The following is a 20137-nucleotide window of genomic DNA, read 5'->3' on the forward strand; positions in this document are numbered from 1 at the left end:
CACCTGCGCGCGGAAGGGTGAAGCGCACCGCCGAGGAAAGGAACTGGAGGCTACTTCCGGCTCCGGGGCGCCATTTTGCCGTGAGACAGCACCCAAGGAAGAAGGCAGGCAAGAAGGAAGGATGCTCTCGACGGGTGGCTACTTCGAGCCCGCGCTCGGCCTGGGTTGTGAAGCGAAGAGGAGCGCTGCCATGCAGAGGCGCTTCTCGCCCTACACCTTCAATGGCGGGTGAGTCCCTAGCCTTTGGGATCAGAAGGGGTTGGCTCTTGCCGCCTGCTGCAGCTGAAAGGCAGAGGGTTCCCCTTGGCCGCCCAGCGGGTTCCAGGCCTGACCCTGCCGTTGCAGGATCATAGAATCATAGAGTTGGAAAAGAGCTCACGGGCCATCCAGTCCAACCCCCTGCCAAGAAGCAGGAAAAACGCATTCAAAGCACCCCCGACAGATGGCCATTCAGCCTCTTCTTAAAAGCCTCCAAAGAAGAAGCCTCCGCCATATTTCTGGGTAGAGAGTTCCACTGCTGAACAGCTCTCACAGTGAGGAAGTTCTTCCTAATGTTCAGGTGGAATCTCCTTTCCTTTAGTTTGAAGCCGTTGTTCCGCGTCCTAGTCTCCAGGGAAGCAGAAAACAAGCTTGCTTCCTCCTCCCTATGAGTTCCCCTCACATATTTATACATCATGTCTCCTCTCAGCTTTCTCTTCTGCAGGCTAAACATGCCCAGCCCTTTAAGCTGCTCCTCATAGGGCTTGTTCTCCAGACCCATGATCATTTAAGTCTCCCTCCAGCTTGTCAACATCTCCCTTCAATTGCTGTGCCTAGAATTGTACACAGTGTGATTCCAGGTGTGGTCCGACCAGGGCAGAATAGAGGGCTAACAATGACTTCCCTGGATCTAGACACTATTTTCCTATTAATGCAGACAAAAATCCCATTGATTTTTTTAGCCAATTAATCCTAAAGTGTGGCTGCACCCATTGCCTCCATCCAGTGCTCAGACCACTTTGCCACGCTGTTTATGTCTTCCCAAGATCACAATGGTTTCACTTTCTCACTTTCTGTCACTTATTTGAAAAAATTCTATTTAGTCGTTCTTACCTGAAAATATCTCCTGCAGTTCCTAAGTTTCCAACTTAGAAAAACCCAAGGGATGCGGTTTAAACTAGACTAGTCTAGAGCCAGTTTACCAGCTGTTGGGGTTTCTGGGAGTTGAAGGCCAAAACATCTGGGGACTCACAGGTTGAGAACCTCTGCTTTAGAGCTGGAAATAGCATCTGTTTGTAATAGATGCATTTTGTAAACTTTTATGTTTAGGAGCCCCCGGTGGTGCAGTGGGTTAATCCGCTCAGCTGCTGAACTTGCTGACCAAAAGATCAGCGGTTCGAATTTGAGGAGCGAGGTGAGCTCCTGCTGTAAGCTCCAACTTCTCCCAACCTAGCAGTTCGAAAACATGCATATGTGAGAAGATCAATAGGTACCCCTCCAGCAGGAAGGTAACGGCACTCCATGCAGTCGTGCCGGCCATATAACCTTCGAGGTGACTACAGCCAACACTGGCTCTTTGGCTTAGAAATTGAGATTAGCACCAACCCCCAGAGTTAGACTTAATGACTAGACTTAATGTCAGGGGAAAAACTTTACCTATGTTTGTGAATGCTTGACAAATCACAATAGTTTGAAAAATGGTGGTACTTGACATATATGCCAGGCTACATTAACAATCTGTTAATGTAGCCTGGCATGTGTTATAATGCTAAGTCATTGTTTTTCCACTTGAACTGAATGCCACTCTGTTTCCAGACCCAAATCAAAGTCTGGCTTTAATCAGTAAACCTGCAAGTAATTTGGACTAGAGTAGCTGAAACTGGGCCTCCTCTCATGTTTAGTTTAACCAGTCCCTGAGAGTCAAGTCAACTTTATTTATACCCCGTCCCATCTCCCCTTGGGGACTCGTGGTGGCTTACAACATAGATGGCCACCATTCAGTGCCACACAAATACAGAATAAAATGCAAATGCATAATAAATACAAGTAATTAATACAATTTATCATAATTAAACATAATAACAAATAAATAAAACACAATTAGGAGCAACATTAAAATCAAGCTGGGGTGGCGAATGCCATGAATTTCAATTCCTCAGAGCCACATGGTCTTCATAGTAGTCCTTTGCTGAAATCATTGGGATTTAAAAATAAATAGATGGTATTTGCACATACTTTTCTAAATATTGATGGTTGCTAGCACTACTTCAGTTGCCTAGACTGGGATAACAGCATAGGGAAAATATAGCGAACATCTTAAACTTTGACAGTTATTTATCCAGGAGCTGGAATTGCATATGGATATACACTTAGTTGTGCGCCTTCTTTTTCTCTTACAGTACATGTATATTTTGGAATCTCATACGTTTCCTAAGGACAGTGAGTTTTTTGTGATTGCTTGATTGCCTTACTACTTCATCTAAAACATATTCAGGAAGAATTCAGAGAAAATTCTGGCATTAAGTATGGCATCTCTGAACAACATCTTGTGCATTGTACAGTTGTGCGTGGCAGTTTCAGACTACCCACATGACTTTGAAATACTAAAGAACACAAAATGAAACTTGTTTTTAGAATCTTTTTTATTTTAGGTTACATATGTTAATTAGCTTAGCTAACATACAGTTAGCAACATATTACATTTTCTATCTTTTTTCTTGAAAGGACTATATTGGCCATTGCTGGTGAAGATTTTTCTATTGTTGCCTCAGACACCCGATTGAGTGAAGACTATGCTGTTCATAGCCGGGACAGTCCAAAATGCTACAAGCTGTAAGTTGAACTTGAGAGAACCTGACACTATGTAATTTTGTTTATTCTTCATCATTGGAGTACTGTTAGTGAGATGTATGCAAATACTGCAAATCTTTCTTTGGATGGAGCACAAGGCGTTATTCTGTAGGCCTCTATGCAACATCCAACACTGCTTATCCTTTCCAGAACTGTCAAATTTCAGGGAGGGGGGCACAGAAGCTGTTGCTGCTGTTTATCCATGGAGAAAGGAGAGAGCAGGGAGGCAAGTTGATCTTAGTTCTGAGGGGAAGGGTGTGCTCCCATTTCCTTCCCCTATCAAGTCCAAGCAATTAGTCAGTTTCTTAATTGCCACTTTGCTCTCTCTCTCTCTCTCTCTCTCTCTCTCTCTCTCTCTCTCTCTCTTGCACAGGTAAGAAGCATAATCAATTTTTACAGAGTTTTACAGTTCTGGCAGGGAGATTTGGGACAGGATAGGCCTTTATACCATACCAGAAAAATATATATGCTGGTGTGTCTATGGCGGGTATGGAACTGTGTAGGCAAAGCTTTATGCTCTTCCTGCTTGATGTATGACCTTGGGCCCTGTTTGTGTATGCTTGTTTTGATTTCTTACATACTCAACTGTAGTGTTTGCTGAACTACCTTTCTACATATACCCATTTTGACATTTGTGGAAATAATAAATACTTTCCCTACCTCTTTAACCTTTGTGAAGAATCTTGCCCTTTTGTGGCTTTGAGTGAATCAAATGCTGCTCAACGCCAAGGAGCAGAAGGAACTGAGAACAGTTTCACTTTCGATATCAAGAGTGTTTGAATCCTTTAATGTTTAATTTTGGGCAATGCTCTTTAAATTGAAACATGAACATACATATTTTAAATGTGGTAGATGTTTCAAGCTGCTATTGCAATTGTCTTTTCTTTTGAGTTCAAAAGCTCTCTATATTTTTAACCCCGAACCTTTTGACTTTTTCCCTAAAATCTTGATGGAGTTCACTTGTAGATTACTTAGATAAAATGAACGTTTTATGCAAAATTATTTTAGTACATGTTGCCTCAGGGGTGGAAAATCTACTAGGCAGGACAATTTGTGGAGTAAGTTGTACATCTGATGTCACTATACCTTTCATATCTTAATGTAATGAACAATATTAGCATGCCGCAGGATATACTTAGTAAATGCTAGCACAGGCCCCATCTACACTGACCATTCAATGTGGTGTTAAAGAAAGTGGTTTTGGTGTGCAGGTGATTATATAGAAAATCCTGAAACTAGTTTGAGGCCGGGATTGTGATTACCGTAACCGAGTTTTTCAGCCCTTATTTATGAGCTGAAAAAGCCTCCCCCGGCTTATATTCAGGTCAAGGTCAAGCCAGCAGCGGAGCCTGGAAGCCACAGTATGTTTTCTTTTCCAAAACCTCCCTTCTTCACTTCTCCTCCCAGGCTGGTTATCTTATTTTTTTTAGAGAGACAGACAAGAAGTGAATGTTTTCAAAAGCGAAAGGAGAATGCCTTGCAAGCCAGATTGCATGGGTAGAAGGGGAAGGAAAAAAGATATTCTTGCAAATGTGCACGATTCATTACTATTATTATTATTATTATTATTACTACTACTACTACTACTATTATTGCAAGAACATTTGAGTCCAAAGGGAGGGAAGGAGGGAAAAGAGAGCAACAGAAGGTGTGTATTTCTTTTTATTCCTAAGGAAACAAAAATGAAGTGGGGTTTTTGGGAGGGGAGAGAAGTTTTAAAAAGCCTTATCTGGCTACTTTTAGAGTTTGAAAAAGGGAGAAAGAAAAGAGGTGGGAAAGGGCAGGAGAAAAGAGGACATGTTTGCAAGTGCAGAGGGAAAGTGCACGCGCACGCGCACACACACACACACAGATGTCTAGATAGATATAAACATTGATAGAGCTTACAAATATTGCAGGAGGAAAATGCACATAGAGAGAGGATTTGCAAAGGTTTCAGGGGGAAATACACATGTGAAATTAGTATATATAATGATAGATCTATATCTAGCTCTGCATTGTTTATGTAGGCATTATATGTTTGCCTGTTACTATGTTGGAAGCTGGCCTGAGTCCCCAGGGGGAGATAGATAGGGCAGGGTACAAATGTAGCTGTTGATGATGATGATGATTATTATTATTATAAAGTTATTGTTGCTTTTCTACTTATAGGGTTAGTTTACTGTTTTTCTTTGAAATACAGTAAATATTCAAAACATTTAACCCACTGATGCCTCAATTAATGTAATTTTATTGGTATCTAATTTTATTTTTGAAATTTACCAGTAGCTGCTGCATTTCTCACCCTCGGCTTATACTCGAGTCAATAAGTTTTCCCAGTTTTTTGTGGTAAAATTTGGAGCCTTGGCTTATATTCGGGTCGGCTTATACTCGAGTATATACGGTACATAATAATAATAAAATAAAACTTTATACCCCGCCACCATCTCCCCACGGGGACTCGGGGCGGCTTACATGGGGCAAGGCCCAAACAGCATAATTGAACAAAAACAACCACATAAATACAATTTACACTATACAAAAAATAAAACAGTAATACAATAAAACAAGAATTTTACAACAGTTAATAATATCAATCAACCACCAGGCACAGTTCTGTTGTCTACATAGGTGGTGGAACTGCAGAAGCTATGTAAGAATAAAATAATGAGTTAAAATGCATAAAACACTGAACAACCTGTTAAATTTTACTTCCTGTGATGTTTTAAGATAAATTATATGAAAATAATGCTTGATTCTGAATGATTCTCTTATTTGGCTTCTCCAAGTGTTTCAATGGATGACTTATATGAGAAAAGGTATCAAGATAACTGAAAAGCATATCCATTTTATGTTTGTGTTTATATAGAACAGACACAACAGTTATTGGCTGCAGCGGATTTCATGGAGATTGCCTTACACTTACTAAAATCATTGAGGCAAGATTAAAGGTATGAGGTTATGAACGTTTCCAAATGAAACTGACCAAACATTTGCCACGGATCAGCAAAGAAAACAATAGCTTAAAATGGCGTTGTATCCAGACGTTTTGTTCTGCTAGTGTAAAGCTTTTATCCTTCCAGGAATCCTGTCTTTATCCTTGCACAAGGGTCAAATCCAGTACTTTGATTATGTTTTTATAAGTCATTGCCCAGGTACTTTAACAGTTCATTGTGACTTCAGTAAAACTAGGTGTTTTGTGCACTAGTTCTTCTGTTGAAAGAATGGGCAAGATGTATTCATGGTTCCACATATAGTTCACCGGTGATGAGTTTTTCCCCTTTAAAAAAGGTGGGGTGTGCAACTATTGTGCAGAGAAATTTGGGAGGCCTACGGGGCTTCCCTCAGCTGCCAGCCAAAAGAGGCCCCATAGGCCTCGCCTGTTGATGTGCGCAAGCGAACAAGAGCTAGGAGGTCTTGCACCTTCACCCGCCCATGCACCTGCCCCTTGGAGATACAGGGGCTGTGACTATTATGTAAGGAATTCTTTAAGCTGGGACCCAAAAAGGGATTGTGTAACTATTACCCTGTTTCCCTGAATATATGACAGTGTCTTATATTAATTTTTGCTCCCAAAGATGTGCTAGGTCTTATTTTCAGGGGATGTCTTATTTTTTTAAGAAGAAAAATTCACATTTATTGTTGAACAAACTGTATAGGGGAAGCGTTTCCTCCCATTGACAAGTGTTTTCTTGACTTTGTCCAGGCGCTGCCCTTCACCTTGAGAAGCCTCCGCCAGCAATGAAAGCCCTCCTTTGGGTTCAAGGGCCTCCTATCTGTTGGCCAGCATTCCTTGGGGCATCTGGGATCAGGATTGGGCCATGAAGGAAAGGGCTCCCTGCCTATTAAGGGCCATGCATCATCTCGACAGCATGGGAAAAGTGCCCGCCTTTCCCATGCAAGCGAGAAGGGGCTGAAGGGGTTGCTGCCTAGGCCTGGGGCCACAAGCGCCACCCAAAAAGAGAGGCAGGCACCAAGGTGGGAGGCCAGGCTTTGTGCCAGGGGCTCCTCTCCTTCAGCCACTCTTATTTCACTCCAGAGGCAGGCAGATTTGGGCCAGGTTGGAGGGAAGAGAGGAGGAGGCTCCGAAGCTACGTTTCGAGTGTATGGTTTTGGGCAGCAATAGGGAAGCTCCGCGCTTGCTGACAAGGAAAAGCCAAGCCCTGGGCTCCTCCCCCCCTTCGCTACAGGGGGCTTCCGCACTCACCAGTTCACGCGAGAGGGGCGGCGGTGGCGGCAGCAGAGACTCCTAGCTGAAAAGTTCTCCAAAGTTGCTATGGCTACGGCGGTGGGAGCCCCGCGCTGGCTGCTGCTGCTGCTCTTAGCCTCTTCCTTCGCCCCTTCGGCAGCCCTCCTCGGAGCGGCCCAGGGACAGTTCTTGGCAGAGGAGGAGGCAGGAGTCGGGGCTCTCCCTCCCTCCAAGCCCGAGACCCAACTCCTGCCTCTTCCTCTACTGAGAACTGTCCCTGGGCCGCTCTGAGGAGGGCCGCCAAAGGGGCGAAGGAAGAGGCTAAGAGCAGCAGCAGCCAGCGCGGGGAGCCCAGTGTTTGGCTTTTCCTCGTCAGCAAGTGTGGAGCTTCCCTATTGCTGCCCAAAAGCAGACACTCGCAAGCGGCGGCGGCAGCGTTTCTCGCACTCTGCCAGAGTTTAGTTGGGAGAGGAGGAGGAGGAGGGAGTGCCTTCATCAGCAGCAGCACTCCCTCCTCCTAGGTCTTACTTTTGGGGGAGGTCTTATATTTGGCAATCCCCCCAAACTTCTACTAGGTCTTATTTTATGGGGCTGTCCTATTTTAGGGGAAACATGGTATGTGATGGTGATTATTATGCAATAAATGAACTATTTTATATTTTTAAATGATTGTTATTTGTTGTTTTAATTTGATTTTTCTGAATGCCATCTTGAGATTTTGAGATAAAGAGTAGAATATAAATGTTTGAATGAATAAATCATTGCATTATCACCCCCCTGTAATATTGTTTAACATCCAAAAAGGTGAAAAGGTATTCTTTAACTGGCAGTTCATGTCCAGATGGCTACTGTGTCTGATGATATGAATGGCTTCCTTATATCATATACTTAGCCTATTTTTTAACTTTCTGTGCAGTAATTTTGCTTAAACATGAACTTCTGTTTTGCATCTATTATAACAGTTGTATTATTTGATTCCAGATGTACAAGCATTCCAATAACAAGATTATGAGTGCAGGTGCCATTGCAGCTATGCTTTCTACTATCCTGTATTCCCGACGTTTCTTCCCTTACTATGTCTATAACATAATTGGTGGATTAGATGAAGAAGGTAAAGTTCAATTTGTTCTCCTGATAAAGACATAAGGAAAATAGATTTCCTTACAGTGGTAGCATTAGATTAGGAAAGTACTTCATCCACAATGTTTCGAAAATTAATGCTTTCTAAACAACTTTTAAAAAAAAGAAAAAAAAGGCATAAATATAGCAGTGTTCATTCTGGCATGTCATACTAATTATCTTTCCCACCAGAGTAAGTCAGAATATGATACCTATTAAAGTGCAATATTATGTTGTTTTAGTTGAAAGAAAGCTATGTTTAGTGGGATTGTCTTTGTAGTAAAGGCCTTGATATTTGAGGGCGGGGGTGGATGGTAGAAGAATCCACTGTTTTAAAAATAATAAGAAAAATCTTCTTGTTTCCACAAAAACATGTGTTTGGATTGGATGAATAGAAAAGTGTGTAGTATCACCAGCTGAAATTTGTTTCCCTGCTAGCTTTTTCCAGCTCCTTTCTCTCAAAACATCTCCTGAGGATCAGGAGACCCCACTGAAGCAGTTAAGATTGCTGAGCCAGCCAAAATGATGTGGAAATTGTGGCTTAAACTAATTGATGTCCTTACCTTTAGATCCACAAATTTCTCTTTATGGAAAAATCCCTTTTGGGAGCCATTGTATTTTCTTTTAAAGTTGTGTCCACACCTCAAACACATTGTAGGGCACCAGTTATAGGGAAAAAAGACTATGCATTATTCTCTATAGAACAGGTAAATGTGATGTTCATGTCATTTATTTTTATAGAAAGTAATAACTATTTAATAACTATTAATTTTATTAAAATTATCAATCAGGTTACTGGCATTCTAAGGTGGGGCATTTATTTTTGTCTTATAGAACTCTCTGTTCTGCCCATTAGTTACATCTCCCTACTTCGAAAATATTTGGGCAAAGAAGTCATTATGTTTGGTATCTCAATTTGTCCTTAATTGTGTTAAGAAAACAATTTTTAATTTCACTATTGTAGGACACACAACAGAGGCTTTGAATTATGCTCTTAGGTAGTATAACAGTTCTAACTGGTTATGGACTTACGGTACTAAATCTAATTGTTAGTGCCAGGGTAAATCCATTACTTTAATAGAGCTCATTAAATCAACACTTATGCAAGTCACAATTAGTCAGAATGTGCATCAGAAGAAGCTAAAAGTTGTCTTAAAGCCATATATTTTAGTTGTTGCAGCTGGTTTCTATCATGAAAGTATAATAAAATAATAAGAGCTAACTGGGAGACTTGATTTTACTCAGTTCACCTGACCTTTTAGGCCTTATGGTGATATTCATATTCAAATTTATCTGGTTGTATATTTGGAGTTTAATCTTTAGTATTGTTTCTGGCATCATCATCATGATTATCTTTGGTAGCTACTTCTCTGATACTTTTGTTATATGGTATATGGTTTTGGATTAGTTACCTTTTTGGGGTGGAAATGTCAAAATTGCCCCTTTTCTTCTTCAGCTTGGCTGCAAAACACCTGCTTTGTTTTGGGGAAAATTAGGAAATGTAAAATCCTCCAAAAATTACCCCATCATTTTTTTTGTGTGATGCTGATTTTAGTTTCTTTCTCTTCTTAAGGAAAAGGTGCAGTTTACAGCTTTGATCCTGTCGGTTCCTACCAGAGAGATACTTTCAAAGCTGGTGGGTCAGCAAGTGCTATGCTGCAGCCTCTGCTGGACAACCAGGTAAGAGAACTGCCTCAGGGCTCAGTGGCTATATCAATTATCAGTTTAGTTCTCAAGCGTTACTTGTGCGCATCCAGTGGTGTTTGTGATGGCACTGAATAACTTTTTCATTGCAGAAAATTGAAAATAAGAACAGTAAACTTGTAGAAACTGGTATTCAAAATACAGTATGCATTAGAAGAGGCTTGTAATGAGCTGGCTGATTGTGTGGCAATCAAAATTGGTTTCAGAAGTTCAGAGGAGGTAGCTGTATAGAAATTGGTTCTTGTTTTAAAGCCTACTGGTAACTAACATAAGTATTGTGTGAGCAGATGGGCTGGCAAGTGGTTTTGTGGGCAGATTTGTTTAGTTGTGAGGTTTTGAAGGAGTTGTAATTCCACAAAGCAGTGATTGAGCCAAAGTGTTTAGACCACAAGCATTGACAAGCTGGCTCAGCTGAAAAGGGAGATCACATTCCTATATATATTTAAATATCGTTAATTCAAATGTGCGGAAAAACTAATACACTATCCATTCATCCCCTTTTTGTTTTTTTCTGAATATACAAAACCTTTATAGTCTTATAATCAGAAATTTCCCCTTAATCAACACAGTAAGTTTATCCATTTCCACAAGTTTGCTTATTTTCATAATCCAATAATTTTTTGACGGAACCATTGAGACTTTCCATCTTTGAGCATAGGTAATTCTTGCTGCCGGTATCATATGTAACAATAACCTTCCCCAGTTGTTTATTGAATATCCAAAGCAGATAGAGTTCCAGTTTCATTTCAGATTTGACTGTAATAATTTCTTCTAAAATTGTATATATCTGTGCCCAGTATTTCTGGGCCTTTTTATATGACCAACACATGATAAAAAGTGTCCATTTTCCCCCCACGTTTCCATCTTAGTAATCCTTTCTGACGTCAGTTACTGTCAAGAGTCAGACGCCAATTAGCGAACAAAAATAGTGTTTATTCAGCAGATAAGCCAAAAAGTAATGAAAACACAGAAAAAACCTTGAAACACTTCACTATCAGTGCTTCAAGAGCAGTTCAAACAAAAATATAATTCAGCAACACAAGCAGGTAAAAACAAAGCTAAACAAACTTAGTGCAAACTGCACTTTCCGAGTCCAAGCCCTGCTAGCCGGCTCTGTAGTTTTCAAAGGAACAGTTCCCAAAAGAAAACACCAAATTGGTCAGGAAACAAACAAACAAACTAAGAATGCAGTAGACTGCTTCCACAATGTGGATAAAGCCGAAGGCTCCAAAAGGATGGTGAAAAGACGTCGTCCAGGATTCCAAGGTCAGGTCAGGAGATAACAGCGGTGTTCAAAGAGCAAGCCAGGAGTCAAAAGCCGATAGTAGTCATCAATCACAGGGCGAAGGCAGTAGCAAGGTCAAATTCCGATCCAAGGTCTGAAGAGGGTGCAGTCATCCAAAACAGGTCCACGATAAGACACAGCGAGAGCCAAGCTAGGTGATAACAGCAGATTCAAATCATAGTCCAAGTCCAGTCTTCATGGAAACACAGAGATCCCAATGGCGCCTCAGCAACACCTTGCCACACGCAAAGTGCAGTGGCCAAACATTCCCATTTTATTCCCCTTCCTCCTGGTTGACCAAACACTCACACCCAAACACCAGGTGTCCCAAATCTACTCAGAATCTGGGCTCCACACAGCTAGAGCTCGTGGATCTGGAGTACCTAGCAATTCGTCGGAGTCCCAATCATCCTGCCCACACTTAGCCCCATGAACACTTAAAGAACCATCCTCCCTTCTCCAAGCATCCCAATTGGGATCAGCTCCTGCAGAAACCCCAGGTTCAGAAGTATCCATAGACCCCAAATCCCCAGACATCTCCGGTGGCTGTGCCCATTCAGTGCCCGCTTCCCCAGCCACCACCTGTTCCTCAGCATCCATCTCCCCATCTGAATCTTCCTCAGAAGATCCCCCATATAGCTCTCTAAGTCGCTTCCTGCGCAACTCCTCCAGTAAACTCTCATCACGAGGGTTTTTTCTTCCTCTTCGAATTCCATCCCCATCAACCATAATCCCCGAAGGCGCAGTCACAACAGTTACCATGTATACATCATTTCTTTAAAAAAATCTTTCAAGTCATACTTATCCATGTTTATCCATTTAAACCATTCTGTAAGGAAACCACTGTACTGGGAAGGTTTTTTTGACAATCTTTATTCTATAGTGATCATTCCCTTCTAAACAGAGCTTCATGTGGAGAGCACAACAATGACTTTCTGCTGTAATATCTTTTCTTATACTTATTTCATACATTTAATAACAATCTTCTTATGTAGAGGTTATTAAAATTAGAGTCTGCCTTTTTTATCATACCATAGATAGGCAGCTATCTCAAATTTCGGACCTTCTTCTAATTGTAGTAAAAGTTCATTTCTCAAGAACAACCAGTCTTCATTCAAGTCAAATAGCATGCATGATAGTAGGTTTTGAGACTAGGAGGACCTGGTTCTCTTTTCTTATCAGCAGAAATTCAGTGAAAGCAAAAGAGAACTTTCCTCCTATCACAGGGAGAACTTGGGTATTTTTATTAATTGTGTTTGGTGATTGAACGTAGACGTTATATTTCATGCTTTTTGTTAACAGTACATTCTGCCTTTTGATTAAAATTAGTGTCCATGGTAGCAAGCAGTGGCATAGAGTTGATTTTTAATTTTTTAATTCATCAAACAAAAGCATTAATTCTTATGGCCTTAACTTCTCTTATCTTTTGCCTGCCTCACAGAAATCAATAATGTGGGAATGCATATTTTATGCCATAAGCCTAAATTCAAATTCCTAGCAGGTCAGACATATTCTTCCCCACTTTTCCACCTACAGCCTTCAGAGGTGCCTGAAAAGAAGTTTAATTGGGGGTTCCCAGGCATCCAGAGCAGGTTTGGGGCTTCCTGGAGGGTTACAGGGAGAAAGGAAGCACAAGTATTTTTACTTACGCTGAATGCTGCACGTCCATTAGCAGACATCCAGTGATAGTAACTCTTATGTTCATTGGGTCAAATTTGTCAGAGTTTTATATCATTTCTTAAGTGAAAATGGGTAAGTGATTATAAGGATCATGACCAAACACTGTATGGCCAGCAGCAATCAAGCCACCTGTTGGAGATGGAGTGCTACTAAAAGAGACCGAGTACATCATGTTACTTGAGGTTATAATAATAATAATAAATTTATTCTTATATCCCGCCCCATCTCCCCGAAGGGACTCGTGGCGGCTCACAGCAATAATAAAAACAGTGACAAATTACACATTGTAAAATCAACATGAAAAGCAGTCATACAATCAATACATACATCACATGTTAAAAACAAGGAGCTAAACAATTCTAGGCCGAAATAGAGGGCTGCATGGGGAAGGTAGCTTCGTGGCAGAAGTCCTCAGCAAGGTATCAATAATCATGGGAAAACATTCTCTAATTAAATGGGCAGACAAATCAACCCCAATAATTAACCCCAATAATTAATCGTCAAAGGCCCTCCGGAAAAGCCAGGTTTTAAGGCCTTTCCGGAAGGCAAGGAGGGTGGGGGCCTGTCTAATCTCCCTAGGGAGTGAGTTCCAGAGGCGGGGGGCCACAGCGGAGAAGGCCCTCTCTCTCGTCCCCACCAGCCGCAACTGCGAAGGTGGTGGAAGCGAGAGGAGGGCCTTCCCCGAAGAGCGAAGAGATTGTGCAGGTTCATAGGGGGAGATGCGGTCTCTAAGGTAGGTAGGTCCCAAACCATTCAGGGCTTTGTAGGTAAACACCTGCACCTTGAATTGGGCCCGGAAAACAAACGGCAGGTTGGTTGAACGTTAGTTGCTGAGGAGAACTTTGGAGTTGCTGGAGCTGATTTGTCAAAGTTTGGGATTGCTGGAGGAAAGTTGGAGTTTGTTGAAGGTGTATTGTTCACAAGAAAGCTGCAACGTCTGAAGAACAAGAATGTGGCAAGTTATCTGAAGATAACATTTTGTTTACTTGACATCGTGTGGAGGTAGCTGTAAATCCAAGGACTCTGCTATATTGTAAATATACACATAAATCTTTTCTTTGTTAAAGGAGCAGTTTGTGTTTTTCGTATTTTCCTTAACTGGATGGGAAAGCTTCCAGAGAAAGGAGTTGCAAGTTTAGAACCTCAATTGATGGGCGCAACAAAAGCCAAGGTTTAGCTCTTGCCATCAAATTTTCTTTCCCTGCAGCTCTCTGGGCTGTCCAAAAATCAGCTCCGGGGGTTTCACAGTTCTCCAGATCTGGTTTTCAGGGCACTTGCATCAAGGATGAAAGATTATTTCCTCCACATTCTGCTAGAACCAACTGTTTTGCTGGCAGACGTTTAGAATTGGATTCTGCCCATTGTTTGGATTTTTAGAGGGCACGAAGTTGTCCAGCTAAAATGTTTCTTAAGTTTGGTGTCTTGATACAGTAAAATACTATGAAAATGTTAAGATTGATTTTTTTTTTCATTTTAACAGGTTGGCCTGAAGAACATGCAGAATGTGCAACAAGTGTCTTTAACCTTGGAAAAGGCTTTGCAGCTAGTAAAGGATGTCTTCATTTCTGCTGCAGAAAGAGATGTATATACTGGGGATGCCCTAAAAATCTGCATTATCACAAAGGATGGAATTAAAGAGGAAACTGTTCCATTGCGAAGAGATTAAACTGGTACACTGTTCAGTTAAATTTTTTTTAGTGTGTACCCCATACTTTCTATTTGTTGTCTGCTGGTGGCATGATATCTGATGTATTAAAAAAAAAAAAAAGAAACCCAACGTTGTCTCTTTTGTGGCATATTTGAATGGTTATTATGGGAAGGAATAATTTTAATTAACTTGGAAGATGTTAAATAGCACAATATGAAAGACTCCCTTATTATATTACCAGCTCAGTTAACCATGATTACTTGAATGTACGTTGTCCAGTGCTATCTTAACACTGCATTATTCTAAAGGCCTAATGCTGGGCCTGGGTGCTTCAGCTCCATACCCTTAAAGGTAAAGGTTTCCCCTGACATTAAGTCCAGTCATGTCTGACTCTGGAGTGTGGTGCTCATCTCCATTTCTAAGCCGAAGAGCTGGCATTGTCCTTAGACACCTCCAAAGTCATGTGGCCGGCATGACTGCATGGAGCGCCGTTACCTTCCCGCCGAAGTGGTACCTATTGATCTACTCACATTGGCATGTTTCCGAACTACTAGGTTGGCAGAAGCTGGAGCTAACAGCTGGCGCTCACTCCGCTCCCGGGATTTGAACCTGGGACCTTTCGGTCTGCAAGTTCAGCAGCTTCAGTGCTTTAACACACTTCGCCACCAGGGTTCCTTAGAAGTACATTAGTTCAGTTACTATTACTGTAGAATTCATGCAGTTTGGCACCACTTTAATTTCCCTGACTCAGTGCTGTGAAATCTTGGGAGTTGTAGTTTGGAGAGGCAGAGGAGGGCTAAAGGTTTTGTAAAACTACACTTCACATGATTTTAGAGCATTGAGCCATGGCAGTTCAAGTGGTGTCAAACTGCAGAATACCAAAACTAGCATTACTGGCCACTAGGTGGCATTATTCTTTTGAAATCTGGAGCTGAAAAAAGGCCTATAAACCTAGTTGAGCCACATCGGGAAAACTTTAAAAAGGGGCAGCTTTTGATAGAGAACAAATAGCTGATCACTTAAAAGATACTTTGAATAAAATCACTAAAAGGTTTTCCAAGGGGAGCTGTTTATATGATACTGGTTTTCAGGAGATTTGTTTTGAGAACTTTCTGTATTGCCTACCAATACTAAGATAAAACATTTTAAAAACACATTAAAACATTTTTTTTAAAAAATCTAGCTGCAGGTGTGGAGTGAATGTAGAGAAGATGACATAGACTCTAAAGTTAAATAAGCACAGTTCCATAGAAAGGGGTTCTTTGAATGCGATTTCCTTCTTCTTGGCAGGGGTTTGGACTGGATGGCCCATGATGTCTCTTCCAACTCTTCTATGATTCTAAGAGCTTTGTTATTGTGTTGTTGAAGGCTTTCATGGCCAAGATCACAGGGTTGTATGTTTTCCGGGTTGTATGGCCATGTTCTAGAGGTATTCTCTCCTGACGTTTCGCCCACATCTATGGCAGGCATCCTCAGAAGTTGTGAGGTAACCTCACAACCTCTGAGGATGCCTGCCATAGATGTGGGTGAAACGTCAGGAGAGAATACTTCTAGAACATGGCCATACAGCCTGGAAAACACAACAACCCAGCTTTGTTATTTCTCACCTAGTTAATAATCATTTGAATAGGATTCTAAACTGCTAATTCCATGAATTTTAGTCTAAAAATAGATATTCTGAGCTCTGCTGCTCAGTATCCATGTTCAAGTCCTGTATTTGTAAAGACAAGCCTAAACATTGCATCTGAAGAGTGGTGATAAATCGAAAAGTGGAGCAACCTAAAAAATGAGATGGAAGTGGTCTGGACTGAAATTTTCTCAATAGAAATATAGACAGGAGAGGTAAATAACCACTAAGAAATTAAGATTAGGAGGCAAATTCTGGAAAACAAACGTGTTTTCCAAATCTTTTAAAACCTGTAGTATCCAGCTATTGTCCCATAACCAGTTTGCACTTGGTTATGGGACTGAAAGTGGACTGAATGAATGTGGATAAGGCTGTGATCATAGTAGTTCAATTCTATGACAATTTCCCAAATGATGTATTCTCGATGGGCAAGTGAACTGGTGGAACTGGCATTTTCCAGAAGAAAATATGATTGTTTGACGTAAAAAAAAAGTTTTAACAAGCTGGAGTATAATGATCTTTATAGATACCATTAAGCTATTCACTGTGCTCTGATGTCACAAAGAACTGGTCCTTGGCAGAAAAGGTGGAGAAGCTGAAGAAATCTGAAAGACACCTGAGTCACTGTAGACAACTGCTGAATAGCATAGGACTAGGCAAATCCCTTTCAAAATCCCATGGCTCCGTTCAATGGGCACTGAATCGGTTGCTATTTTTAACCTACCTCACAGGGTGGTTTCCTGGAATCATAACAATGCCCTGATGCCTATTTGTGTTTACTATATGATAGTGGCATGTGAAGCAAAAGAGCCTGAGAATTAGTAGTCAGTGAATGTATATGGAAATCAATTTAAGTCTATGGATTTCACGATGGAATTAAATGCAATAAATATAAGTAAAACTCCATCAAATTTATATACATAATATATAGTGCGTGAATTACAATATCTTGAAAATGCTATTATTAATAATAACAATAATATAATAATAATAATACCTCACTTTCTCTCTCCTGAAGGGGACTGCAAATCAACATCAGGCTCAGTGCATTTCAATGCAAGATGATATATTGCTGGCTACTTTAGTACAAGCAGTTTTTTTTAATGTACATAATGAAAGATAAATGTTGGGTAGAACATGAAATAGTCACACTTTTTCACTCATTTACTACAATTCAAATGACAACAATCGTTTAACCTACAGAAAACAGCTTATTTGAAGTAACTGCCTAATTTTGTTATATTATGATATTCTATGACACATATGCATTACAGGGAGAGAAATTTGCCACTATCATAAAGCTTTAAATAAGACCAATCCCATTAACCAGTCATGTTGCTCCTCAAATAAAGCTGGGTCATTAAGATAGTCAAACAGAGCTCATAGCATCTGAATGGCTTAGAGTTATGTAGTCTGCCTGTTCTGTGCAAACACCAGTGCAAATTCATCTCAGTTATGAAGCAGAGAATTGAGAAGCACCACTTTTTAATTGGATAATGAGTTTATTTTGAGTTAATGGATCATCGTCCTAAGTAGGCCATCTGGTACAGAAATCATGCTGTTCTCTTCCTTATTCATGTAATGCCAGATCCCAAGGTTCTCAGTTGCAAATATAGTCTTTGGGCACAACCTCTCCATCTAATGTGATTTTAATGCCTTGAAGTTCCATTAGAAATATAGACCATTGGGATTCTCTCTCATATATACAGTAGAGTCGCACTTTTCCAACCTTCGCTTATCCAACGTTCTGGATTATCCAACACAGTTTGCCTCCTGCCCGGATCCACAGCTGTTTCTCTAGGCAGCAAAGATTGAACTTTGTAGGGATTTAATTTCCGAAAACGTTACTGTAAGTTAATTTTATGCAATTCTATCTTTATTTGTAGTCAATTTGTTAGTAGCCAATGTTTTTTAGTCAATGTTTTTAATACATTGCAATGTTTTGGTGCTAAATTCATAAATACAGTAATTACTACACAATGTTACTGTGTATTGAATTGCCCTTTTGTCAATTTGTTGTAAAACATGTTTTGGTGCTTAATTTGTAAAATCATAACGTAATTTGATGTTTAATAGGCATTCTCTTAATCCCTCCTTATTATCCAACATTCTGCTGGCCCGTTTATGTTGGATAAGTGAGATTCTACTGTATATGTGTATATGTGTGTGTGTGTGTGTGTGTGTATAGAGAGATGGAGAGGGAGAGCGCCATATTCATGGTTGACTAGGTGAAATCCATAGAGCTAGTGGGATTTCGTGCTTTGAATGGTGGACTAGGACTTCAGAAGCAACTGACTGGATTTCCACTTAGCCAAGTAAATCCACTGAATCAGTCACATTGTCTCAGCCTCAGCAATAGTAAGCCTCCTCTGGACATTAAGAAAATCTCATTAAGAAAATCCTGTTCTAGGTTCACTTTAAATCAACGTAAATTCACTTTAGGATCAACTACAACCACAGGAAAACCCATGTGATTTAAGTTTATTTGATTGATGTATATATTGAGTAAATTTGTCTCCAACTGTATGAATTTGTTCTTACATGCTGCTGTCATCATGACCAGAATTAAGCACCAGGTCTGTGTTGTGATCCCAGGCCACTGTTTAAGCCAGAAAAGGAGTCTTATAGGCTCTTTGGCCTTTGATGTATTTTGCCCTTCTCTCAATATATCTATGAGGAGACAAGGGCGAATGTGAATGTTTTTATGAGTCTTCCTTTGAAAATCTACCATAGCACAATAGTGGTTAATTATAGTGATCTGAAAATAACCAAGCAGAATGAATGTATTGCTTTCCACTTTTCATTATTTGGCTCACTTCAGAGTTTTGTGGTTAAGCTTGAGGAACGGAGCTTTTGGAAAGCTCAGAGTGGTCTTTTGAGTTCAGCTGATGGGATTTCAAGGGTCCAGGAGATGGAGCTGTTCTCTCTGTTAGTTTACTAGCAGTCTAAAATTGTACTGCTGGCTGGGCAAACAGCTGTATGTTAAACATCAAGCATGGTGCTAGGACAAGAAAATAAGGTACAACTCCGTAAAAGACTCAAGACATACCATAGTGATTAACTGCATACATAAACCTTGTATTTTGCATGGGGATGTATTGCAATTTGCAAAAATTTAAAGCTGCAAAAAAGTACTTTTCCATGCAGCAGTATCTGGCAAGAGGTGGACAGCTAGTACATGGGAATTGTATGACAAGGGTGTAGCTTAGAAATGAACTATATTCTGTCTGTCTATCAACCTACAATCTAAAAGTCAATGTATAAATATTTGTTGGTTTGTTTGCACTACAAATACTCCTACATGGCTTGATGGATCTGGATCAAACCTGGCACAGAGTGTATACCCTTCATTACCCAACATATAACAATTCACAACATTCCTTATAAAGTGTTACTTTAGGGGGCAATAATGTTTCTTTTGAAATAATGTAACATCATTACATCCGTTTATTCTGTTTGACATGTGTTCTGGAAACAGAAAAGATTAACAATAGCAAAACACTGACAAATAATACAACGCATAACTTTGCAAGTTTAGACATTTAACTTGCAAAGTTACATGTTGCATTATTTGTCAGTGTTTTGTTATTGTTAATCTTTTCTGTTTCTAGAACACATCTCAAACAACATACACAAATGTAATGTTACATTATTTAAACCCATCACTGCCCCTCTAAGTTACACTTTATAAAGAATGTTGTCATTTGCAAGTTGCCTTCTTATAAATGGAAATGTATAATAGAAACAAAATACTTCTCAAGATTGCAGTGATTAACAACTGCTTTCAACAAGTACAATTCCAAACTCTAATCCCATAACTGTCTCCATCACAACTGGCAACTTATTGATGTAGAACACATGCTGAGGTCCTTGGTCATTTACTGATTCAGGAATAAGGCACTTTGGGCTACTGGAACATGACACTCATGTTACCAAATTTATTACAGAATTGGAGGAAACAGCATTATAGTGTATCAGGGAGAAAATAACATGTAGTGCTGTTGGATAAGAGGGAAATTAGATTGCAGGGAGAGGGCAGGGGAGTAAGGGAAAGATTACAGATCCACTTTCCGAGTG

At 40.3% G+C, this 20137-nt stretch overlaps 1 protein-coding gene across 1 annotated transcript; it reads left to right on the top strand.

The window, feature by feature from the left end:
- The first annotated feature begins 50 nt into the window (after window positions 1–50).
- psmb1 (proteasome 20S subunit beta 1) lies at window positions 51–14557 on the top strand. Its single transcript, XM_003215825.4, has 6 exons — window positions 51–228; window positions 2704–2811; window positions 5678–5759; window positions 7979–8108; window positions 9690–9796; window positions 14266–14557. Exons 1-6 carry the CDS (start codon window positions 122–124, stop codon window positions 14449–14451), a joined length of 720 nt encoding a protein of 239 aa, XP_003215873.1. The 5' UTR covers window positions 51–121; the 3' UTR covers window positions 14452–14557.
- Window positions 14558–20137: the final 5580 nt, after the last annotated feature.

Source organism: Anolis carolinensis, chromosome 1 (genome assembly GCF_035594765.1).
Source record: "Anolis carolinensis isolate JA03-04 chromosome 1, rAnoCar3.1.pri, whole genome shotgun sequence".
NCBI classification, from domain to species: domain Eukaryota; kingdom Metazoa; phylum Chordata; class Lepidosauria; order Squamata; family Dactyloidae; genus Anolis; species Anolis carolinensis.